Consider the following 25,264-nt stretch of genomic DNA (forward strand, 5'->3'; position numbering starts at 1 on the left):
CATTTGGCAAGCTCGCATTGGCCCCTGCTGGACACAGGGAATGTTCCGAGCGTGGATTCTCTTGTGCCAAGCACTTAGCATATTTAGGGGATGGGACAGTGTGCAAGCAGGGGGATGGCAGCCCAGCCTCCAGCCTGAGCCAGGGGCCGGCTGAGAGCAGCATTGGAGAGCAGGGCCCCGGGCGCCCACCTGAACCCCACCCCAGCTCCAGTCCAGGCCTCAAGCAGAGCTGCAGAACAGTTCTTTATTGAAATAGGCAGAGGCAGCAGGGCCGAGGGCATGCTCAGGGCCAGCAGGGGCAGCCCCCTTCCTGTGTCCCTTTGGCCCGGGGTGGGGGGGGCCACGGGCCAGACCCCAAGGCCCTCCTGTGTTCGGGGGGTGTGTGCTGGCATGCACCATGGGCAAAGGGAATGGGGTGTTTCTGGATAACTGTCTTTCTGTAAGAATAATTTGTGGGTTCAGGAAATGGCTTCTGAGGAGGGGATGCCAGCCCAGCTAGCGCAGCCCCCAGGGATGGGCAGGGGTGGGGTCACCCTCAATGGTGCCCCCCGACGTGCTGCAGAAAGCTGGTGGCCCGGGCTGGACCATGCGGGTGAGTGTGGCGGGGTGGGAGCCCCTGAGCCCGTGGCCCCCTGACACCCTCCAGGGTCCAGTCTGGCTCACTCAGCCATTCCCCAGGGCAGCTGCTGGGGTCGAAGAGCTCAGGGCCCGGCCTCTGTTGGGGAGGAGAAGAAAGGACCATCAGCCAAGGAGCCCCCAGCCTTGGGAACCACCAGCCTGCCCCTCCTGGACTCTCTCCAGTCCCAACTGAATCCCTGTCACTTCCTGAGGGTGATTTTGTAGGTCCCGAGCCCTCATCGCAACTCGGGGCTCAAACAGTGTGTGTGGAGACCCTAGTGGGTTCTGAGGGACTATTAGTGTCTCTGAGGCTTTGTCGCTTCTTCCTGAGAGGGGGTGAGCCCCTGCTAAGGCCTTGTTCTGAGTGCCAGGCCTTTGTCACCTCCTGGAGGTGGATGAATGCCTTCGGAGTTTCTTACAGCCTGCCGGTGGATTAGTACCGGCTGAGCCCCATCACGGCCTAAGAGTAGGTTAGTGTGTGCTGAGCCTCATATCCTGAAGTGACCAGTGTGTGCTGAGCCTTATACCCTGAAGTGACCAGAGTGTGCAGAGCCTTATCACCTCGTAAGGGGGGTTAGTGTGTGCTGAATGTTATATCCTGAATACAGGTCAGTGTACGCTGAGCCATATCAAGTCCTAATCCTATCCTGAATGTGGGTTAGTGTTTGCCGAACCTCGTCACATCCTAAGAGTGGACTAGTATGTGTTGAACCCCGAGCCAGCAGCAGGCAATGCAGATGGGGGGGGGGGGCTGGTTCACTGTACCCCCTATCCTGGAGCTCGGGGAGGCCCTGATCCCAGAACCACCCGCAGCCCGGCCGGCCCCCGGGCTTACGTCAGCATCCATGGTCATATCCTTGATGCCTGGTCCATCCCCATCCCGCTGCGGGAGCGTGGGCGGCTCGGCCGAGGCCCCGCGGCGCTCTCCTTCTGCCCAGCCGCTGCCTTGGCACGGCCCGTCATCCTCAGGGGACGCCTGGCTCAGCCGGATGAGGTTGCTGAAGTTGGAGTCAGACTTGGAGCCCGCGGGTGCCTTGCGGGCCTTGTGGCGACCTGCCAGGCGGCTGCCGTAGAAAGCCAGGATGGGCTCGGGGCCCGAGTCGGGCACCCGGCGGCCAGCGGCGGCTGCCTTGAGTGGGGCCAGCATGTCAGGAACCACGTCGGCTCGGGTCTCGCCCCACAGCCCTCGCCCCACCTCCTGCAGACTCAGGTCATCCAGCTGATCAATGGCCCTTTGCACGCCCGGCGCCTTCTCCTCGCAGAAGAAGGGCCCGCCGCCCACCACACTGCCCACGCCCACGGCCTCCTCCTCCTCGGCCAGACGGTAGTAGGGCGGCCCGTCTTCCGCAGCAGCCACGGCCGGCGTGGGCGGCTTGCCCTCCACCTGCAGCGAGAGGCGGCAGCCGCGCAGCGAGAGCTGGTAGTAGCGGGTAGTCTCGTGGGCGCTGCGCAGTTGCTGCATGGACACGAAGGGGTGGCGCAGGGCTGCGCTGGGGCTGATGCGTTCATGCGACTCCCACGTCAGCATGCGCTTGATCAGCTCTACCATGCTCTTGAGGTCAGCGTGCTCCGCCAGCGCCTCGCGGTCTGGGAAGGTCAGCCGACTGGCTGCCCCGCCACCGTTCACTGTCTCAATCTGGTCCAGCGACCTGAGCATGTACTTGCGGCGCTCCAGGGGGCGCACCTGGTGGGACACGGTGGGCACGGGGTTGACGTCGAGTCCGGGCCTTGGGCCTCGGGTGCTTCTGCAGGGGGGCCCGTGTATGACCACCCCCTCCCCCCAGCTTCCAGTCTGCCCTCCAGTCTGGTCCAGAACTCTCTCATTGCTATGAAGTCCACACACCTGAACCTAGACTTCCAGTTCTGCCCATGATGGGACCTGGAGCTCTCTTGCTGCGGGGACGGCCATACCTCCTCCCTAACGGTGGAGCCCCTCTGGTGTGACGCTCCTACGGCTTCAGGAAATGTACCAGATTGGGTTCTTTGGTCTTCCTGCCATCTCACCCAGTCTCACTGAGCCAAGTTTCACTTCTCCCCCAGACCTCCGGTCCTCTCCAGAGCCATGGGTCCAGCCCCCACCAGCTGCCAGCCTAGGAGCTGCCCTCAACCTCTAGTCCTCCTTGAAGTCAAATCCAGATCCCTCTTGCTGCTGCGGCCCCCACCCACAAGCCCAGCCCGCCAGGCCTCCCAGCGGTGGAACCTGCTTGCTACACTAGCTTACCGACCCCTTGCCATGAGACTCGGAGGAGCCACCATATACTTCGGGCCACCTTGGGTCTCACCCACATCTCTCTTGCTGTGACTTGCTGTGATTTGAGCTGACCCTTAAATTTCCAGTCCTCTCTGAGGCCTAGCCTAGATTTTTTTCTCGATGCAGCAGCCCACACATCACCTGCCCTTGCCCCGTCTGCCCCCCATCCCCCATACCTTGGTCTCAGCCAGGTAGTCGGCTGAGGACTTGAGCTGCCAGGGGTTGCTGGCATCGGGGTGGGGGTTGCGCTTGAAGAAGTGGTGGGCCTTGCGGGCGGCGTGCAGCAGGTGGGGCTTGGGCAAACCTTGGGTCTCACAGATGTAGCGCACCTGGTCGTACTCGTTGTTGCCCGGGTAGAGGGGCCAGCCCAGGTGCAGCTCGGCCATGACACAGCCCAGGGACCACACGTCCACCTTCTCGCAGAAGGGCAGCCCCAGCAGAATCTCAGGGGCCCGGTAGAAGCGCGACTGAATGTATGGCTCCTTGACGTAGCGCACCTCGCTGAAAATGCTTGCTGAGCCGAAGTCAATCACCTGGGGTGGGGGGGGGGAGGCAGGTGAGCAAGGCAGGGGTCAGGGACAACCGATCTAGGTCTCCCCTGTGGCTCTCGCCAGTGTCCTTCTGCATTTGCCATCTGACTGTCCCTGTGTCTGCGAGTCTTTATCTTTTATGTCCCTGTCTTCACCCCGTCTTTGTCTCTGGTTTTGTGTGTTTGTTTCTTTCCACTAGAACTTATGCATATGAAGGTTAGGACCCCTCTCTGTCTTTCACTCCACTCCTTGTCCATCAGCAAATCTTGTCAACTCCACCTTCTGAATGGATCCAGAATCGGCACCCTCTGCATTTCAGCCTTGGCTCCCCCCGCGCCACCCTATCCTCCATCAGCTTCAGTGGCCTCCTCGCTGGTCTCCCTGCTCCTTCCCTCTGTGCTGAAGTCTGCTCGTCATACGCGCCCCCGAGGGATCTTGTGAACATCTGAGTCCGATTACATCCTTCCCCTGCTCAGAATCCCCCTGTGGCTTTATCACATCCTGTGATTAAAGCCAACGTCCTCACAGCGGCCCCCAAGGCTCAAGCAATCTGTCCCATCACCCATCACCTCTCTAGCTTCAGTTCCTCCTGCTTTCCCTCTCCCGCAGGTGTCTCACTGTCCCTTGCACAAGCCAGGCACATTCCCAGCTCAGGGCCTTTGCACTGACCGTTCCCTCTGCCTAGCATGCTCTTCCCCCAGATGTCCACACGGCTCCCTCATCTTAGGTCTCAAATGTCACCTCAGTGAGACCTCCCCTGTCCATCCTATAAAAAATAGCCCCCCCCCCCCGTTCCTATCCCCGTTCCTGGCACCCTGCTTTTCTTCAGAACTCTTAACACCATTTCACATCCCATGTGTTTTACCTTTTCGTTGAGTTCATTGTCTCTTTACCCAGCTAGGATGCCAGTCCCATTCGGGTGGGGATTTTGTCTGTTCTCTGCTGCATGCCTAGCTGCCTCAAACACTGCCCGGCACGCAGTTAGGGCCTCAGTCAGGAGTGAATGAATGAATGAATGGGCTTTACATCCCTGCTATTCTTCTTTCTGCCCCTTTCTTGCATCTCTCTTCTTTCTTTGCCCCTTCATTGCTTGCCTGTTCATTGTGTCTCTCATCTCTCCATATCTCTCTCTGTCTCCATCTCTGTGTCACCTGCTAGGAAGACACCTCCTTGAAGCCCCGCCCTCTTCAGTCTTCCTCAGCGGGCGCCGTTAACACCCCTCACAGGCCCTCGGAACAGGGCGGGGCTTGCGGAACACCCGCTGCATTAGCGCTGTGGCTGGCTGAACGTCTTTCTCTCCCGATGCCACTGGGAGGCGCCCTGTACCACTTTCGCTCTGAATCGCCAAGACTCTATCTTGATCCCTGCCTCAGTTTCCCCCTCTGAGTTTCTCTGCTTTTCATTCAGCCATCCCTCACCTTCTATTTGCAGAAGGTGGTCTAATGGGATTTTTTAAAAAGATTTTATTTATTTATTTGAGAGAGAGAGTGAGAGAGAGCATGAACAGGAGGGAGGTAGAAGAGCAAGCAGACTCCCCGCTGAGCAGGGAGCCCGATGAGGGACTCGATCTCAGGACCCTGGGATCATGACCTGAGCGGAAGGCAGACGCCTAAACCACTGAGCCTTCCAGGTGCCCCACGATGGGGTGGTTCCCAACCTGCACTCTGAGTGCAGACGGCTGAGGCCTGAATCTCAGAGCATAAGGGACCTGGGCCACTCAGTGTTCACGAAATCCGTTCTTCATTCGTTCCACAGACTCAGGAGGGGTGCCAATGCTGGCCAGGTGTTGTGGATTTGTCCTATCTGTCTCCTGCTACGTTTGTGGGAGTCCCTTCTTCCTTGGGGCTCTGTTCTTCCATCTCTTGGGTCAAAATGAGCTGCCTTTTCCCGCGTGCCCATCTCCCTGTGACTCCGACCTTCATTTAGCCTTGATCTCACCGCAGCACTGTGCGGGCAGATGCCAAGGTCACAGTGGTGACCAAAACTGACCTGCCTGCTCCCAGCGCAGACCCTTCACCAGACAGTAACAAACCCAGAAGTGGACAGAGGGGCCAGGTCTGGGATGGGGGGCACAGGCAGAGGTCCAGGGCAGAGGAGCTGGGGCTGGGATGGGGGGTCCAGAGCAGATGAATGGGCTGGGATAGGGGGCTGGGCAGAGGGGTTGGGGCTGGGATGGGGGAGCCCAGAGGCCTGTGACATGCCTAGGGGGTGCCTCTGTGTGCCCGGCACAGGTTCGGGTCCAGAGCAGGTCTTCAGTAAATGTTCGTTAATGAACAAAATGTCTGTGATAAAGAATGGCGCTCCCATCCGTCCAGTCGCTCGGGCCATCAGGCTCTCATCTCCAGTGAAGCCCTTGCTTCTACCTCACATAAGATCAGTCAGCAAATCCTGTTGTCAGTAGCTCCACACCTACCTAGAACCCACCATGTCCCTTCCTCCCACTGCCCCACTCCATCCCCACACCCAGGCCTCCCACCTGGAGCGGAGCAGCCTCCCGTTCCTGCCCCTCACAATGGCTTGTTGTGCAGCCAGAGGGACCCTGGGAACACCTGAGCCAGATCACGGCCCCTCTTTGCTCAGAAGCTTCCTGTGGCCCCATCTTACACAGAATAAAACCAGTCTTCGTTGTGGCCCACAAGGCCCTGTGTGACCTGGCCCCGTCACCTCCCTGATTCCATATCCTTCCTCTTCTCACTCTGCTTCAGCCACCCTGGCCTCCTGGGTGCTTCTCAAACATATATACTCAGATCACTCCTACCTCAGGGCCTTTGCACTAGCTGTTCTTTCTACCCAGATGCTTTTCCCCAGATGTCTACTGGGCTACCTCCTTCCTTTGGGACTTTGCTCAAATGTCTCCTTCTCAGTGAGTGCTCCCTGACCGCTGTGTCTACAATCTCACTCACACCGCCACCACCAATCAGCACCCCACGTCCTCCTCCTCCCTGCTTTATCTTTTCTCCTTCTCACTCGCATACCACATCTGACTCACTTATCTTTGTGACTCTGTTTCCCCCATGAGAATGTCAGCCCCACATAGACAGGACAGGGCTAGAGGAGCTGAACTATGAATTGGAGAAGGAGGAGGAGGTCCCAGGTCTGGGACAGAGAGGACGTCAGAATCGGGACAGGGAGATGGGGAGGATTTTAGGGCCAGGAGGTGGGGAGAGGCATCGTGGGCAGGGAAGGGGCGACCTCCCAAAGCCGGGAGGTGGGACAAGGGAGACCTTAGCGACAGTAGAGTGTCCAGGGCTGGGGGAAGCTGGAAGAAGACAAGAACGAGGGATGTGGCCGTGCCAGGGCCGCCGCACTCACCTTGACCCTGAAGGGGCAGCGGGTCTGGTCCACCAGCATGATGTTTTCGGGCTTGAGATCAGCATGGATGATCGCCAGCTCTTTGAGCCGGGCCAGGGCTCTGAGCACCTGCAGGGTGACCGTGCGGATGTGGCGGGCAGGGAGGGGCGCGAAGTTGTTCTCCTTCTGGAATTCGAAAAGGTTTTGCTCCAGCAGCTCGAAGACCAGGTAGAACTTGAGGGCGTCGTGGAAGAACTCGAGGAAGCGGATGACGTGGGCCTCCTCGGGGTCCAGACCCCTCATGCAACGCAGCAGCTTCAGCTCGTTCTTGATGATGCGGTTGCGGTAGGCGTCGTTCTTGAGGATTTTGATGGCCACCATCTCGCCTGTGCTTCGCCGCCAGCCCTTGGCCACCTCCCCGAAGGTGCCCTTGCCCAGCACCTCGATGATGTCATAGCAGTCGGTCTCGGACTGGATGGTGGCCATGGTGCCCCTGCCACCTGACGCAGCCCTGCTGCCACCCCCGCCCCACAGGCTCTGCCTTCGAAGCCTTCCGGCCCGCCACCGGCTCCGAGGCCCCCCTAGCGGGGGAAAGAGAACCAGACTCGTGCCTCCCGCTTCGAGGTTCGCCCCCACCTCCCTGGCACCCCCCAGCCCCCTGGGCCACACTGCCAGTCTGCCAGGGGCCACACCCCTCCCCCAAAGCCCTCCTGGCTTGGGACGAGGGGCCCCAGGCCCCCCCGAATGGGTTCCAGCGTTGCTGAGTGGCTCTGGTTCTGTTGTCGGAGACCTGAGCCCCAAGCTGGAATGGGGGGTGGGGTGGCAGGTCGAGCCCCCTCCCCCACTCCAGTGTCGGAACCCTGGAGGGGCTGGACAGGTGAAGGGTCGACTGAGAAGGAAGTCCAATCCTGGACCTCTGGCACATAGGACTGGGACATTCCTAAACAGAGGTGAAGAGCTTGGGGGATGTGCGCTCATGCGCGTGTGTGTGCGCGTGTGTGTCCCCGTGTTCAGCAAACACCTGCCCCTGCCTGTGGCTGCCATGAGGTAGGGAGGTGCGGCTGAAGCAGGGCCAGGTGGTAAAAGGTCTTGCATGCCAGGCTAAGGAGTTTGGACTTATTTATCGGAGGGCACTGGGGAGCCACAGAGGGACTGTGACCAAGGGAGGACTGGGTCAGATTTAAGTGTCAGAAAGCTACTGTGAGAATAAGAGTGGATCAGAGGGGATGAGAATGGAGGCCCGGAGCCTGGAGCGGGACCCAGGGGAGGGAGGTGGGGGTGCCTGGGAGGTGGCTGATATATGAGACAGGAGGCCGGGAGGCCAGACTGTGGGACCGACAGCTTGAGGGGGGGAAAGGAGGAAACCATCCAGAACAAGGCCCAGGGTTCAGGGATGGTCCCTGGGACAGGGACATGGATAAGGAGCACTTTAGGGGAGAAGATGCTGATGTCAGATTGGGAGATTGAACACTGAAACACTTAGACACGTCTTGAGTAGTGTAAAAGCCTTATCTGATCCTTACACATACATTTTAATAGCTCCATTTTATGAAAGAGAAAATCAAGACACAAAGAAGTTGAAAAAATGCCCAAGGTCACCCCACTGGGTGTCAGTGACAAGCTTTGACCCCAAGGAGACTGGCTGTAGACCCAAGCTCTGAACCACTGCCATGTCCAGGGGAGGCACGCAGGGGACACTGATTCCCATGTGGACCATAGGGAGGGTGACCTGGCCTGGGGAGGGCATGGGGGAGGATGAGGGCCTCAGAGGAGTCCTGAGAGCCCAAGGGGGATGAGGAGAGAGAGGAGTGGGGAAGAGAGAGGAGTGGGGAAGAGGAAGGGACCCTGAGAAGTCAGGACAAGGGAGCAGAGGAAGCCCTCAGCGTGGCCACAGAGAGGTCACTATGGACACTGACAGGTCAGCCGTGGTGGGAGGGAAACCCCAAATGTTGAAGGGGGCTGGGCAAAGGGTGTGTGCCATAGATATAAATCATTCCTGCCATGTTTGGTGGGGAAGAAGAGAAAGCGGGCAGTGACCCGAGGGAGGCCAGCTTTAAGGGAGAAGGTGCTGGAGTAACTCAGGGGTGTGCGACAACTCAAGGGCACCGCCGGATGTGAGGAGAGTGGACGGGCGGATACGAGGGCATCGGGGGGACACTTGGGACTGGACAGAGTGTCTTCTTGGCCCAGTCTGGGGTATCGCAGAGAGATGTGGGGGAGTCTGGAGCCCCTTGGTGGGGGCTTAGATCCTGCGTGGGGTTGGGTCCCTGGGAGCTGAGGCCCCTGGGACCTAGTCCAAAGAGGCAGCCAGGTATCTGGGGTGGAGGCTCCGAACCCGTGAGCCTGGAGAGGGGACCAGGAGGGGCCTTCCTGGGTGGGGCCGGGGCGGACGGGGCAGTCAAACCAGCCAGACAGGAAAGCGATCGCCGGGATGTGGAGGTGCTCTTGTCAATGAGAAGGCGGCCAGCAGAGGGCAGATGGGTAGCAATAGTTCCGCTCGCTCAGGGCTCCCCAGGGAGGTCCTGGTGGGAGGGGTTCCTCCAGGCCAGCCAGAGAGGTCTCAGCACAGGGGTCTTGCTCAGAGGCCCTGGGAAATTCTGAATGGCTAGAGCAGGCCCCTTCCCACCCAGCCCACTGCAAATCTTCCCTGACTCTCTTCAGACCTGGGGTGGCCTGGTGTCTCCCCCACACACAGGCTCTCCTCAGGCCAGGCTCAAGTAGTCCCTCTCCTTGGGGACTTCTTTCCCTGCACCCTCTGCACCCTCCCTTGTTCCCCTGACACACACACACACAGACACACACAGACACACAGACAAAGACACACACACACACACACAGGAAACCAAACACAAGGCTACCTCTGGATTATTTTATTCACATGGCTTGACAAGATACAGGCACTCCTGCCAGTGAGCCAGGCATGAGGCCTCCCTGGCCCATCCCGGTCTGTCACACACACCCCCCCCCCACCCCCGCCGGCCCCTGAGGGTTAGTTCTAGTTATCTCACACACAAAACAAGGAGGAGGCGGGAATAGGAAGATGGGAGGGGACTCTCTCTCTGCCCTGGGGCTTCAGACGACTGCAGCCTGAGCCCCCTCCATCCTGGCAGGGCCCGGAGCCCCTGTCTCCGAAAACCCCACACTGGGCAGCCGGACCCGGAATCCACCCTCTTCCTGGTCCCCGCTCCCACTCCGGGCCTTGGGGCTTAGGGATACCCGGGGGAAGCGGAACTTGGGCGACTTCTCCCCGCCAGGGGACTTGGGGGCTGCCTCGCCCTCCTGGCCCCGAGAGGCCTTGGAAGGGGTGGCCAGGCCCACGCGGGGCAAGCGGACCCGGACTTTGCCTCGGCGCCCAGAGGCCCCTTCCCCGCCGCCCTCCTCCTCCTCTTCCTCAGGGCTGGGGGAGCCGTCCCCGGTGACCGCCTCGCTCTGGCTGAAGCCCACTCGGGGCAGCCTGAGTTTGGGGCTCTTGGTCTTGTCACCCTCCTCAACGCCCTCCTTGGCCCGAACCAGGCCAAAGCGGGGCAGCCGCACCTTGAGCTTGTGTCCGGCCTCCCCGTCGCCTTCTGCCACCTGGTACTCGGCGTGGCTGCCCACGGCGGGTGGCGAGAGCTCCACGTCGGGCAGTGAGAGGTGGAAGGGGCGCTCGGCCCCTGGGGACTGCTCTCCACGCCCCTCTTCCCCGGCCTCAGTTCTGGCCCCCAGCGCGGGCATCTTCAGCCTCAAGCCACCCTCACCTGTGGCTGCCTCACCCACCTGCGCCTCTCGGCCCAGGCCCACGTCCAGTTCAAGCTGGGGCACTGACACAGCAGGCATCTTGAAGATGCCCTCGCCTACCAATAGCTCGCCACCTGCCACCTGGGCTCCAGGCAGAGACAAGGTCACCTGAGGCACCTGGACCCTGTAGCCCACTGTGCCCTCCGCTGGCCGGGCTGTATCCTTGGCCCGCTGCCCAGTGGTGGTGCCCAGGCCAGCCTCCCCGAAGCCGGGCAGCTCTACCTGGGGCAGGGAGATGCCCAGGGGCATCCTCAGCGCCCCCTCCTGGCCCTCAGTGCCCGCCGGCCTGGGCACGGACACTTGCGGGCCTGATAGCCGTACTCCACTGACAGCCACCGCCCCCTCGGCCCTCCCTTCCTCCTGGGCCCCCAGGGTGACCAGCTCTACCTCAGGGATCTTCAGCTGCCCAGCCATGGACTCTGGCTTTTCCCCTGGGCTGACACGCGCACCCGGGATTTCCGCTTCCTTCCCTCGAGCCAGCCCGAAGGAGGGCATCTTCAGCTTGGGCATCCTCACCTTCCCCTCCCAACCCCAGCCCTTGCCCTCCAGCTCAGCCACCGCTGGCGCTAATTCTCCTGCCTCAGCGTCCCGGCCTCTGACCCCAAACTTGGGCAGGGCAAACCTGGGCCCCTTGACCTTGACGTCAGCCCCCGCCACCTCCACCTTGCCCGTGGGCAGATGGGCATCCAGGCTGAGCTGCGGGATGGACAGATCGAGGGCGGGCAGCAGGCCTGCCTCCCCCGCCCCTTTGGCCTCAGCCTCAGTCCCGGCTCGGGCCTTGGGGAGTGAGATGGTGAACTTGGACACCTTCAGCTTGGCAGCTCGCCCAGCCCCCTCAGCCTCTGCTTTGGCCACTTTGGGCCCCGAGAGTCCAAACTTGGGCAGGGAGAACTTGGAGGAGGGCTTGACTTTCATCTCCGTCGCCTCTAGTCGCCCCTCCTCCACTTCCACTGTAGGCAGCTGTGGAGTGACGATTTCAACAGAGGGCATCCGGAAGGCCACTTCCCCGACCCCTGCGGCTACCCCGGGGCCCTCTGCCCGCTCCACCTTGCCCACTTCGGCTGCTAGGACCTGCCCCTCCAGGCTGAGGGCCCTCGGCAGGTCTAGCTCCACGGAGGGCAGTGTGAGAGAGGGAACACCCACACGAGCCTCAGGGCGCCCCTCTGGCTGCAGACAGGGAAGTGTCACCAGCTTCCCGGAGACCTCAGCCCCCACCTCGCCTGGCTTGCCTCGCGATGGGGACTCTGCCCTCCCTAGCTTGGGCATGGTCATCTTGGGCATCTTGAAGCCAAATTCAATCCCCTCCGCCTTCTCTGCTTTCAGCTGTGCCTCTGGAGCCTTGGGCAGCTTTACCTCGGGCACCTTTGGAAGATACACGTCTGGGACCTTGGGCACCTGCATTTCTGGCAGCCGCATCTCCGACACCTTGGGCAGCTCCACCTCTGGGAGGTGGACGTCGGGCACGGCCATCTCGGGCACCTTCGGGAGTTTCATCTCGGGGACTTTTGGCAGCTGCACATCAGGGAGTCGTACCTCGGGCACGGCCATCTCGGGCACCTTCGGGAGTTTCATCTCGGGGACTTTTGGCAGCTGCACGTCGGGGAGCCGTACCTCCGGCACGGCCATCTCAGGCACCTTCGGGAGTTTCATCTCGGGGACTTTTGGCAGCTGCACATCGGGGAGCCGTACCTCGGGCACGGCCATCTCGGGCACCTTCGGGAGTTTCATCTCGGGGACTTTTGGCAGCTGCACGTCGGGGAGCCGTACCTCGGGCACGGCCATCTCGGGCACCTTCGGGAGTTTCATCTCGGGGACTTTTGGCAGCTGCACATCGGGGAGCCGTACCTCGGGAACGGCCATCTCGGGCACCTTCGGGAGTTTCATCTCGGGGACTTTTGGCAGCTGCACGTCGGGGAGCCGTACCTCGGGCACGGCCATCTCGGGCACCTTCGGGAGTTTCATCTCCGGAAGCTTCATCTCGGAGACTTTCGGCAGCTGCACGTCGGGGAGCCGAACCTCGGGCACAGCCATCTCGGGCACCTTCGGAAGCTTCATCTCGGGGACTTTCGGCAGCTGCACGTCGGGAAGCCGCACCTCGGGAACGGCCATCTCGGGCACCTTCGGAAGCTTCATCTCGGGGACTTTCGGCAGCTGCACGTCGGGGAGCCGCACCTCGGGCATGGCCATCTCGGGCACCTTCGGAAGCTTCATCTCGGGGACTTTCGGCAACTGCACGTCGGGGAGCCGCACCTCCGGCACGGCCATCTCGGGCACCTTCGGAAGCTTCATCTCCGGGACTTTCGGCAGCTGCACATCGGGAAGCCGCACCTCGGGCACGGCCATCTCTGGCACCTTTGGGAGTTTCATCTCCGGAAGTTTAATCTCAGGGACTTTCGGCAGCTGCACGTCGGGGAGCCGCACCCCGGGCACGGCCATCTCGGGCACCTTCGGAAGCTTCATCTCGGGGACCTTGGGGAGCTCCACCTCTGGGAGCTGCACGTCTGGAAGGGCTGCCTCTGGCACCTTCGGGAGCTTCACCTCAGGCCCCTTGGGCATCTTGACCTCAGGGGCCGAGACCCCGATGCCAAAGGAGGGCATCTTGATGGTGGGCAGCTTCAGCTTGCTCTCGATAGCAGCTTCGGCGGCAGCTGGCCGGGGCTCCAGGAGAGAAAGCCCGAAGGTGGGCATCCGAAGTCTAGGCCCCTTCACCCTGGCCTCGGGGATACCCTTGGCCACCTTGGCCTCAGCGACTTCCTTTGCTCGAGCCCCAAAGCGGGGGAAACTGAGGCGGGGCATCTTCAGGGCCACCTCAGGCGCCTCTGCTCGGGCCTCTACCACCTCCACACCCGGCAAGGCTAGGTCCACCCCTACGGCAGGCGCTACCACATCCAGGGTGGGCACTGTCACTGCCACGGCCCCTTCCCGGGTCTCCAGGCAGGGCAGTGTGGGCAGAGTGGGTAGTGAAGGCAAGGTGGGCAGCTCCACTTGAGGGACCTGGATCGCTAGGGCCACGGGCTCCACAGCAGGTGCAGCGGGGGCTCCTAGTCCAAGGGTTGGCAGGTGGAGGGCCACCTCTCCCAGCCCCTTTGGCGCTGAGACCGGGGGGACACCCACCTCGGCACCTGGAAGCCGGGGCCCAACCAGCTCTACCTGGGGGGGTGTGAAACGGGCTCCTGCCGCCACCTCAGCCTCCACTTTGGCTTTTCTTGGGGGAGGAGCGGCAGCGGCCAGCCGGGCTGCCTGAGCCTCTTCCGCCACTTCTCGGACGCGCAGCCGAGGCAGCTGGAGGCGCCGGCGGGTTGGGGCAGCTGGGACGGGACCCTTGGCAGCCTCGGCTTTGAGGCCCCGACGCAGACGGGAGAACTTGGGAAAGGAGAATTCGACGTCAACAGGGGCCAGGTCTGCAGGGGCCCCCAGGGCCCCAGGCACCATCTTCTTCTTCTTCACAGGGGACAGACTCTGGATGTTCTGGGGAGAGAGGAGAGATGCAGGAGGCGGTGGGACAGTGGGAGGCTCAGGGAAGACAAGGGGAACCCCATCTGACATTCACCAGGCTGGGGCTGTGTTGGATGAAGCATCTTGTCCCCAAAACACCAGCCCCACTTCCTTCCTGTCATTTCACAATTACTGCCCCAGTAGGGCAAAGATATTCTTTTAGAATTTGACATTGAGTCAACAGAGTGTAGGAACTGGGACCCAAGACTTCTAGGTCCTCATCCAGAATTTTCCCCAATACCTTCATTCTAGGGATGGGGAGACTGAGGTCCAGAAAAGGAAAGAAACTTGTCCAGGGTCACTCAACAGTGAGTGAGCAGCACCTAGGCTTGAACCTGGCCTCCCTGGTTTGGAGTCCCCTGGTTCAGGACCACTGGCAAGCCTAGAGCTGATGCCTCTCCAAAGTGGGTAAAGGCCTTGGTCTGAGATGGGTGGGTCCCCCTCCCCAGGGAGGAGTTTAGGGGTGGAGAACAGGAGGTGGAGGGCGGGATTAGCGTTGGGTTAGTGACAAGACAGAGGGCAAGGCTGGCCCATGGTGTGGAAGAGGAGGGCTCAAGGCGCAGAGACTGGATCGCTGAGGCAGTCCAGAGCTGGGGCCGGGCTAAGCACGCGTACCAGCTTGGCCACCTTGGCCCGTGGGCCCTTGATCTCGTAGCCGGCCACGGTGCCAGGCCGCAGCGCCAGATCCCCAGTGGGCACGGTGCGCTTCAGGCAGAAGGAGACCTTGTAAGGCTCGGCACATTGCAGCAGGCGTAATGCGTCCTCGTACTTGAAGTTCTCGAAGAACACACGGGCGCTCAGCAGCTGGTCTCCTGCAGGCAAGGTGGAGGTGGGCAGGGCGTGGGCATCTCCTGGCTTCGTCCAGGCCCGGTTCCACCCACTTCCCTGGAGTGAGCTCAGGGAGGCCCAGCCCCAAACCTTGGCCCGCCTATCCCGGCCAGCACAGACTTGAGAAGCTAAGTTCCTCCCAGTTTGAGGTCCACTCTAGGATGAAGCCCCGCCCCATGGCCTTAGCCCCGCCCCACAAAGCCACCCCTATTCAAGCCACGCCCATTCAAGCCATGCCCATTGCCTTTCCACTTCCCTTTCCCATTCTCACATTTTATTTTGCTTTATTTTTAAAGATTTTATTCATTTATTTGAGAGAGAGAGAGAGAGAATGCACACAAGTGGGCAGAGGGGCAGAGAGGGAGAAACAGACTCCCCGCTGACCAGGAAGCCGGACTCAGAGCTCCATCCCAAGACCCTGGGATCATGACCTGAGCCCAAGGAAGACATTTAACCAACTGAGCCACTCAGACGCTCCCCATTCTCACATTTTAGACCCTGACTTTGTTTTCTTTACTGAGAGGACAGAATCAGAACTTCCAGAAACCCCACGCCATTACTTACCTCCCTACTCCTGTGGCTATTTACTCCACTCTCCACCTGTTCCCAAGGATGAACTGTCTCCACTTCCAACTCAGGTCAGCCTTTCCACTGCCTTCTCAGGGACATCCTCCAGCAGTTCTCCCCTCTCTCCCCACATCACCAGTTTGTCCCTCTCTTCTATGGTATTCCCATCAGCATACAACATACCATTATTTGTCCCATAGGAGAAGTTGTGTTTACCTCACTCCTAGAGCTCCTGCTCCATTGATCTGTTCCCCTAATGGCAAATGCACTGAGTTGTCTAGCTGCATTACTTCCACTGCTCCAATCACACTTCTGACACCCCTTTCCAGAACCTTGAACGGCTCCTCTCAAGGAGTGTAGCCTTGAGAGTAGCTAAGTCCAACGATCAAGTCCCAGACTTCATCCGAGGGGACCTCACAGCCTTTGACCTAATGTCACTCTCTCTCCTTCATCTGCTTGTCTGGCTTGGCTTCTAGGGTGCCACACACCCTCTAGAACCTCCTGGAGGTTTCTTCTCAGCCTCCCTCCCCATCTCCTGGATCTCTTAACAACACACGGTCCCAGAGCTCAGGCCATGAGCTCTCTTCTCATTTCCATCTCCATGCTACGCTCACCCCTTTGGGAAGCTCATCCAGATTAGGAGTTTAAAGACCACAAATGGGCTGACAACTCCCAAGTGTATCTCTCCAGCCCAGCACTCTGCTCTCCATTCTAGACTCAGAGATCCATTTACCCCTCCACATCTTCACCTTGGCGTCCAACAGATACCCCTCACTTGACAGATCCAAACTATACTCCTGGTCTTACTCCAAACAAGCTCCAGCCTCAGTGTGGCCCATTTGTGGAACTAGCAACTCCATCCTCAGGTCAAGAATCCCTGGGCGCATCCTTGACCTTCTCTTTTCATCACACCCCATCTCCAGTCCTGAAGGCTCCTCCTTCAAAATATATTCAGAACCCAGAATCCAAAATTTCTCTTCATGTCCATTAACACTGTTTTGGCCCCAAGCATCACCATCTCTTCCTTGGATAATCAGAGTAGCCTCTTTGTGCGTGCACGCGCCTGTGTGTGTGTGCGCGTGTGTGTGTATGTGTGTGTGTGTGGTGTGTGCATATATATATATATATGTTTTTTTATTTTATTTTATTATTTTTTTAAGTAATCTCAGAGTACCCAGGTGGCTCAGTCAGTTAAGCATCTGTCTTTGGCTCAGGTCATGATCAAGGGTCCCGGGATCAAGGTCAGCGTTGGGCTCCCTGCTCAGCAGGGAATCTGCTTCTCCCTCTTCCTCTGCCCTTCCCCCACCCCTGCTAGTTCTCTCTGTCTAAAAAAAAAAAAAAAAAAACACCTTTAAAAAAATAAACAATTTCTGGGGCGCCTGGGTGGCTCAGTCGTTAAACATCTGCCTTTGGCCCAGGGCATGATCCCAGCATTCTGGGATCGAGCCCCGCATCAGGCTCCTCTTCTGGGAGCCTGCTTCTTCCTCTCCCACTCCCCCTGCTTGTGTTCCCTCTCTCGCTGGCTGTCTCTCTCTTTGTTAATAAATAAATAAAATCTTTAAAAAATAAAATAAAATAAACAAACAAACAAATAAATAAATAAACAATTTCTACACCCAACGTGGAGCTCAAACTCACGACCCCAAGATCAAGAGTCTCATGCTTTACTGACTGAGCCAGTCAGGCACCCCCAGAGTAGCCTCTTTGTTGGTCTCCCTGCTCCCCGCCCTGCCCCCTTCAGTCTACTGCTAACAACACAGCACGCTGTCCAACACAGCCAATTCATGTGCCGCCTCCACTCACAACCCTCCCAGACTGAAAGTCAAAATCCTCACCGTGGCCTATAAAGCCCTCTGAAAACTGCCCTTTCCTTACCCCTCTGGCCTCATCTCTTACTCTCCTCCTCTCTAACTCTACGGCATCCACACTGGCTCCCCTGCTCTACCTCCATCAAGTCGGGCGCACCCCAACCTTGGGGCATTTGCCCTGGCTGTTCTCTCTGCATGGAATGCTCTTCCAGATGGCCACATAGCTCACTCCCTGTCCTCCACCAGGCCTTTCCTCCCTTCCTGGCTCACCCTATTTAAAAATACAACTGTCCTACAGGCACCCATTGCACACATTGCCTTCTAATCTACTATGTATTTTATATATTTTGCTCAAATATGTCTCTCCCTACCAGAAGGTAAGCTCCATAAGCTCAGAGAGTGTTGTCTGTTTTGCTCGCTGCAGTAGCCCAAGTATCTAGAATAATATCTGGAAATAGAAGGCACTTAGTAAATACTTGTTGCATGAATAAGTCACATCGGCCTCATCCAGGTCCCTAAAATATCCCTTACTTACTAAGGCTCCCCTCCACACCCCCTACAAGTTGTTAACTCCACCCCTTTTTCCAGCCCCAACAACAAAAATAATAACTAGTGCTTACACGATGCTTACTATGTGCCACTTAGCTGTGCGCCAAGTGTTTTCAAATACTGACTCACTTAATCCACGTAATAACCCTGCAAGGTGAGTACTAGAAGTGTTCCCATTTTCGAGACGAAAAAACCAAGGCACAGAAGATCACAAGCTAGTAAACTGCAGATCTGGGAGTCAAGCCTACACAACGAACCTCCAGAGCCCGCTCGGAGCCACTGCAAGGCCGACACACAAAGCTCCGCCCCAAGCCATTCTCCCCGCCTCCTGGGGGCAGGCCACGCCCGGGACCCGGGGCGGATTCCTATCCCCCTCGCCTCTGAAAGGCCCCGCCCCATGCTTCCGCCCCGCCCACCTTCCTGCAGGCTGAGGCTCCTGGCCGCGGGCGAATCCTCCCGAAGCTCGCGGACAAAGATTCCTTCCTTGCCGCCGCCTGCTACGTTGATGCCGCTGACCCCGGTCTGCGCCTCGGTCTCCACGATGATCTCCACCAACTCCGCCCGCCTCAGCTCCTGCGGAGGGCAGCGTGGGGTCTCCATGGGGCGCTAGGGCCGGACCTCGCCCAGAGCCCGGCATCGCGCTTAAAAGCGGCTCTTAAACGTGTTCTCCAGTTACACGCCCCTGAGCGCCGCTCAGGCCGGTGCGGGCCCACCCACTCCGACATCTTCCCTTGAAGGAAGCGCGAGGGCCGCCTGCTGTCTCGCACCCGCTGCAAGGCTCAACGGTTCCGTTCACTCTTTGGCGGGCGGGAGCCCAGGGGCCGCTGTCGAAGGGGCGGGGTTTTAGGGGAGGGGCGGGGTAGGGAGGCCAGAGGGAACCGGAGTCGTGAGTGGGAGGCGGGCCTGATAGGGCGGGGCTGTGCCTTCAGGGGGCGGGGCCAGTTCGGGGGCGGGACCAGGGGGGTGGCGTGGGATCGGACCGCTCGCGCGGATAGAGCTCAGGCCACAGAGGCGGGGCCAAAAATCTGAGAGGGGTGTGGCTAGAGAGTAATACGTGGAGGTAAGGCGGGTACCCATAGTTTAAGGGTGGGATTGAGGTATGGAAAAGGACTTTTAAAAGCAGCTGAACAAGGGGTGGAGTGAAGATGGGATACCGAGGAAAGGGCTGGACCTTTAAGTGGTGCAGGATGGAGGGGTGAGGGTGAGACTGGGCTCTTTGGAAGCTTGAACGTGTGTGAGACTGTGCCCTATTGTGGACTCTGTGACCCCAAGACCTGCATAACGCCTTTGGGAGAGGGAATCCAGTGAAGAGGGGTGCGTGGGTAATGAGTGGCGGACCAGCAGACGTGGCATTCCTGGTATTAACTGTAAATGGTGGTGACCTGGCCCTGGCCCAGCAGCGCCCTCCGGGATTCATTTCCGGGACTTAGAAAAGGCAGTGAGAGAACTCAGTTCCACAACCGTGTAGAAACTCAATCTGCTGTGCGTCTCGTGGGGAGAGCTTTGGCCTTTCTGGGCCCACTTCCCTACTGTAAAGTTGGGTGACATGGGTGTACTGGAAGGAGCCTCTGTGGGCTGAGACCTGAAGCAACAGGGATCCGGGAGGATGCTGTAATGGGCGGGGCACCCGGGCTGCCATAGACTGGAGTTGAGCCCAGGGCTTGGAGAGGGTTAGGGAAGCAGGTCTAGGCCCGCAGTGGCCCTGGGACTAGAGGGCTGGGAGGAGCATTTTGAGAAGAGGTGAGAACAGTTGTAGAGGGAGCAGCAAGCAGCACGACCACCACCACCACCCTGGGGCCCTGGGCTAAGCATTTTATGTATAGCATTTCATTTCATCCTCCCCACAGAGGGCAGACACAGAGGAAGACACAAAGGTAAAGAGAAGCGGAGTGATTTGCCTAACGCCACACAGCAAAGTTAAGCCGCTGGGCCTAAACAGCAGGTCTGTGACCTCGGAGCCCATAGACTGTCCTGGAGGCAGTGACCTCTTTGCACTCTACCCTGCCTGCCACCCCTCAGCCTCAGCTTGGCTCCTGTAAAAGTGGACCCGCTCTGTGCCTAGCATCTGGTAGGAAGCAATCTATGTGGGTCCTCTAGTTCCCTAACAGTGACCATTGTCCAGGACCACTGTCCCATTTCACCAGTGGGAAAACAGGGTTTGAGAGGTCAGGTCCCCTGTTTGGAGCTGCACAGCTGAAGTGGTAGGTTGGCATTTAAGCCCATGGGCTCAAAGCTCATGCATTTAACCCCCATACCACCCTGCCTCTTCCAATGAAAGGTTTATGCCCGATTTTCTTTAGCTCATTATTAATATAACTCCATTATGCCCCCCAGTGAATTTGCCACTTTGACTCTTAGTCTGTGCCGGGCACTGTGCTAAGTGCTTCCATATGTTAAAACTCTTTTCCTCCTGGTGACCTATAAAATAGGCACTGTCGCTATTTCTATTTCACAGATGGGAAGACTGAGGCACAGAGAAACCAGGAAGTGTCTTCTTGCTGCCTCAGTCTGTGCCTCCCCCCCCAGGCCCCCCAAGTTCCCCTGGCAAGGCATGTGGACGCTCACCTCAGCACTGCGGCTCCTGGCCTCCATGGCACTGCTGGGAGTCACCCGGGCCCCAGGCTCCTGCTTCCTGTCTCCCTTCTGCTGCAAAACCAGCTTCAGTTCTGCATGGAGCAGCTGCCTTTGAGCCTGTGGGGGACAGGGATGGAGGCTTGAGGCCAGGAGAGGATGAGAGGAGGCCAGGCATGGAGGGAGAGGCCAAGATAGGTATCAGGAGGGGAGAAGGGCCCCCCACCCCTGTCCTCTCACCGCTGTCTGGGCACAGGCACCCCCTCCTAACAGGAGCCCAGCCTGGGGTACCGCACAGTCGTCTGCGGGGCTCACACCCTTCCTCTGGGGTCTTGCTGCCTGCCAGGAAAAGACCAGTGCATGAGGCTTCAAGCAGGCCTGGGAGGGGTGGGGAGGGGCATGTGGCACTGGCCAATGCTCACCTCAGGGTCACCTCCAGCTCCTTGGGCCTCCTGGGTCCGGGGCTCTAAGAAGAAGAAGCGTGAGCATTACCATCAGCTAACCCCACCCATTGCTTCCTGAGTGTCCGACCCTTCTACAGTAGTCTATCCCCACAGTGCAGCTGGGGAAATTGAGGCCTGGAAGACCTTTATTGGACAACAGTGAAGCAAGAGCTGACTCCTAGGACTGCCTGACAGCAGAGCCCCTGCACCAACCACCTGGATCAACCGAGAGAGCCAAATTCACTATAAAACAATCCTAACCACTGCTGTGTCCTCCCGGTGGGCCGATCACTTCACCTCTCTGGGCCTCAGCTTCCTGGCCTGTTCAATGGGGAGAAGGAGAGCACCTACTGCATCAAGTAAGTGAGTAAATATAAAATGCCGGGTACATGGAGGGACTTCAGAAGCACTATTATTATTACTAAGAACTTCCTGTGGTCCTGATCTTGTGACAAATGTCCCACAGGGGTCATTCATTGCCCATAAACCTCAGAACATCTTGTGAGGGCAATACAATTATGGAGCCCATTACAGAGAAGACACCTGAGGCTGGGAGAAGGGCAGCCACAAATGGTCACGAGTGGCTGAGCCAGGACTTGAACTTATCAGGGAGTTCCAGCCTCTTCTACAGATGATGATAACTAATGAGTACTGAGTGGTTATTCTTTTCTTAGGCAGTCCTGTGCTCTGCCTCCTCCCTGCAGAAAACCCGTAGCCCCTCAGAGAGGCCAAGAACCCCACATAAAGTTACACAGTCCAGTGAGAAGGAAGCAGAACTGGGATTCCCATGCAGCCACCCCAACAGGCCCTTCTGGGGAAAAGGGAATGGGTACTGTCTCTCCACCCCCTTCCCCAGGCCAACTCTGGCCTTGTCCTCCCAGCCCCCACCTGTCATGCCAACCCGCCAACCCCCACTCTGCAGGGAAAGGTCAGGCCTCACGCGGCACATTCCCTCAAACAATGGCCCATCTGCTGGGCCCAGTCACATTCCACCCCTGCCCACCCACCCCCAGCTGCACAATGGCCCTTCATAGCCCACCACTGGCCAGGATACAGGACACAGGGACCCCTCAATGGTCCTGCTGTACGCACTCCACTGGCAGGGACCCCACAGTAGCAGAGGACTCCCCTCTGGCCCTCCTAGGAGTCCTGGTCTCTGTGGCCTTCCCCAGCCTCCCCTCAGCCCTCAGCCGCTCCAGGTCGGGTGAGCTCCCACATCTGTGGCATTTCCTCTGAACTGGCCCCAGTGCTGGCCCCCATAGGTCTCTGACTCACCCTGAATGTGGTGGCTGTTTAAGGGTTGGACACTGAGGCTCAGACAGGGGAAGTGACCTGTATGGGGTCACACAGCCAAGCCCCTGTCCTTGACCCCAACTCTGGACCTGAACTTGCACTGGTAGCACTGAGAGGAGCAAAACAACTGGGGCAAAGGCTGGGCTGGGAAGGGAGGTGGGGATTGTGGGTGCCCCAAACAGGCATTTGGAGAAGTACCTCACTGGTGCCAACCTTGGGCTGGGCAGGCACTTTATAGATGTGGCCTTGGTACCCCATTTTACTGACGAGTACATGAGGGTTAAGGCATCACAGTGACTGAGTCGGGACTTGAACCCAGGGCCGAAAAACCAAGTCGTTGACACCACATAGCATCCTGAGCTGGAGGTGGGAGAGCCTGGTGCTTGGAGGGGGTAGTGGAGATGGAGGGGAGGCTCTCCTGGCCTGTCAGCTCCCCCTTTTCAGGCCAGGGCAGCGAGGGTCACACCCAGAGGCTGCCACAGGAAGCTTTGCCAGGGCAGGAGCAAGAGAGAGTGCCCTCCTCCCTCATCCCTGCCCGGGGCAGCAGCCCAGCCCAGGTTATATTTAGCTCATCTGTGCCCTTCCTGAGCCACATACCCAGCTCCTGGCATGGGATGGGGGTGGCTTCGGAAGGAAGCCCCCGCCCCACACACACCCTGGGCACTCTCTGTTCCCAGCTCTGCCCATCCCACTAGGTGGGGCTGGTGCAGGGAGGGGAGCAAAGGAAGGTTCCTGGAGGTCCCTGACTGTGTTAGGAGAAGATCTTCTAAAGGGGTTCCCATCGTGACTGAAGGTCAGGCAGGACCCTCCAGATGCCAACAGTCATTCTTGAGTGGTTCCTATGGCACTGCCCTGGTACATTCTTCAGCTTCTAGAATTCTCTGAGTCCCCATTTCTTGAGCACTTACTATGCACAAAGATCCTGGCCTACACTGGCTCATTACATCCTTGCAATACCTCCCTGAGGAAGGTACGACTGAGAGTCCCATTTAAGATGCCACCGATACCCTTCAGAGCAGGCTGGGATGAGGGCCTGTCGTTTGGGCCCTGGGCCCTTCAGCTGAGAATCCCCCAGTTGGCACCCTCTTCTCCCCATGGCTGGTGCCAACCCCATTTAGGAACTCTCCCCATCCAGAGCCTCAGCTTCCCCAAACACCAATGATCGGGTGCTCTCAGCAGTGGAAGCGAGGGGTTGACCCGACTTGTCTGGGCCCCCTGGACTGTCTGTGAGGCAGAGGGGGGAGGCGTTCTGGCAGTGGCCTCCCCAGGGCCGCAGTCAGTCCCTACTCCGGCATATCTCAGATTGAAACACCGAGGAGAGGTATTTCACCTCTCAGGGACTCGGGTTCATCTGCGAAGTGGAGCCAGTGAAGAGTGGCTTCCAGGATTCACAAAATAACGGCAGGCACTTAGAATAGTCCCAGTATATAGTAAGCACTCAAGTAACGTATGTTAGACTCTGACGGCGATTGGAGCGCAGGCGATGCATCTCAAAGTGTCTCATATCCAGCTCTTGCTCACCAGTGGCCCCACTTCTCTCTCACCCAAGGGGAGCTCTGGGTGAGGGACCAAAGCCAGCTCAGGCACTGGCCTCCTACCACCAAGATCAGTCCTGCCTCCCCAGCACCCTATTCCAAGCACCAAAAGCCTGCCCCAGCCTAGGCATCCTGTCCCAGCTTTTTGTAAGCAGCAACTCATCTACTCTCACACCAGCCCTGTGAGGTGGCCTCCATCAGCCCATTTCACAGATGAGAAAGCAGAGGGACAAAGGGTGCGGTATCTTGCCCAAGACTGCATAGCCAGAGAGAGGGGAACCCAGGGTCTGGCTCCAAAGTCTGTGCCTTTAACTCCTATACCACACTGCCTCCTGAGCCCCAGGTATCCTCCCAGCACCTCCCAGCACCTCCTAGGACCCTGGGTCTCATTTCCACAGCTTCTCAGCCTGGCCAAGGATCGGGTAAGACCAGCTGATCTCTTACCACTAGGCCTCCAGACACCTCGAGAGCTCCCGGTCGTCTGCTCAGCCCCAGCCCCAGGCTGGGGGGGAAAAGGAATGGGGAGGGGGAGGAGGGAAGACCCCTAGCCATTGGCTGCCGTGGCATGACATCACCAGGGAGTGGGTGGTCGGGAAACAAACATCCCCCTCTCCCAGCTACGTCCACCGGCAAGGGGGTGGGGAGCCGTAAGACGGCTGGGACAGCCGCTGCCCTGGCCCGGGCTGAGACCTCCACCGGGAGCCTTGATCCAGGGACCCGCACATTGCTGCCGCCCGTTAGAAGCTGAGCACCCGACTGGCATTATTTCCTGTCTTCCAGCCCCGCTGGGTCCTGGGGACCCTAAAATAAGCTTCTTTCGCTCCCTCTGTGGGTCAGCTTGGGTTCAAATCCCAGCCTGGTCACCTGCTGGCTGCGTGACAGCATCTTTCTGGGCTCGTTTTCTTCGTCTCTAAAACAGGGATGAAAGAAGTGCCCACCTCATGGGGCAGTTGTAAAGATTAGGTGAGTTAAAAGAGGCTAAAAGCTTTGAAAAGTGCCTGGCATCAAGTGAGTGCCGCTTTCAAGAGTTTTGTATTACTAGTCACACAAATTAGGGGGCCGGCTAGACTTGTCTTGGGGGTGGGGGGCTTTAGGCCTGAGTGAGACTGGGCACAGAAGAGCCCCACTTCTCTGTTTAATGGAGTTTCCATGTTGGAGGGACACCTATCATGTGCTAAATACTGTGCTGGGCACCCCAAGCTCTGCTCCCAGAATCCATTATGCCCAGTATTCAGCTACACGCCCAGGAAGTGGGGGAGGTGGGGTCCAACCCCACTTCTGTTGGGCCCCAGAGACCCTGCAACTCTCTTCTGTCCTCTTCATATAACAGACAAGGAGGCTCAGAGAGGGTGACACCCAAGGTCACCCACAGCAAGTCATTGGTAGCAACAGGATTTGAACCCAGACCTGCCCAACTCCCAAACCAAAGCCACCAGGCCTCACCCTGATCCCCTGTCCCCCAACCCCAGCCTGCCCTCACTCACCAGACCCCGGGGGGCGGCACAGGGAGCACAAGTACCCCCACATGCCCCTCGCGCCCACCCGGCCGCGGGCTCCGGCGCTCCCGGCTCTCTGAGCCCCGGCCTGAGGCCAGGGCTGGGCTGAAACCGGGGATTACCCCCAAAGCGCGCGTCAGCAGCTTGTATCCCATTGTCCAGCCAGACACAGCCACCAGGCCTTCACCTCGGTTGTCAACCTCGCCCCCCGC

General features: G+C 58.8%; 2 protein-coding genes across 3 annotated transcripts; both read right to left on the reverse strand.

Moving 5' to 3' along the window:
* Positions 1–160: 160 nt before the first annotated feature.
* On the reverse strand, positions 161–7,176 carry HIPK4 (homeodomain interacting protein kinase 4). 2 transcript variants are annotated; one of them, XM_045785156.2, is made up of 4 exons: positions 6,712–7,176; positions 3,046–3,402; positions 1,454–2,302; positions 161–715 (listed from the first exon to the last, which is right to left on the reverse strand). In XM_045785156.2, the coding sequence occupies exons 1-4, from the start codon at positions 7,174–7,176 to the stop codon at positions 536–538; spliced, it is 1,851 nt and encodes a 616-aa protein (XP_045641112.2). In that variant the 3' UTR covers positions 161–535. The 2 variants fall into 2 exon arrangements, with proteins under 2 accessions (XP_045641112.2, XP_087726916.1); XM_087870790.1 differs by having other exon boundaries at positions 1,442–2,302.
* Positions 7,177–9,554: 2,378 nt separating this feature from the next.
* On the reverse strand, positions 9,555–24,045 carry PRX (periaxin). Its single transcript, XM_045785145.2, has 7 exons — positions 24,001–24,045; positions 20,708–20,751; positions 20,526–20,624; positions 20,280–20,405; positions 18,131–18,287; positions 14,578–14,774; positions 9,555–13,935 (listed from the first exon to the last, which is right to left on the reverse strand). Exons 4-7 carry the CDS (start codon positions 20,304–20,306, stop codon positions 9,763–9,765), a joined length of 4,554 nt encoding a protein of 1,517 aa, XP_045641101.1. The 5' UTR covers positions 20,307–20,405; positions 20,526–20,624; positions 20,708–20,751; positions 24,001–24,045; the 3' UTR covers positions 9,555–9,762.
* Positions 24,046–25,264: the final 1,219 nt, after the last annotated feature.

This window comes from Ursus americanus, chromosome 21, assembly GCF_024610735.1.
Source record: "Ursus americanus isolate L20-20 chromosome 21, mUrsAme1.1.p, whole genome shotgun sequence".
In the NCBI taxonomy this organism is placed as follows: domain Eukaryota; kingdom Metazoa; phylum Chordata; class Mammalia; order Carnivora; family Ursidae; genus Ursus; species Ursus americanus.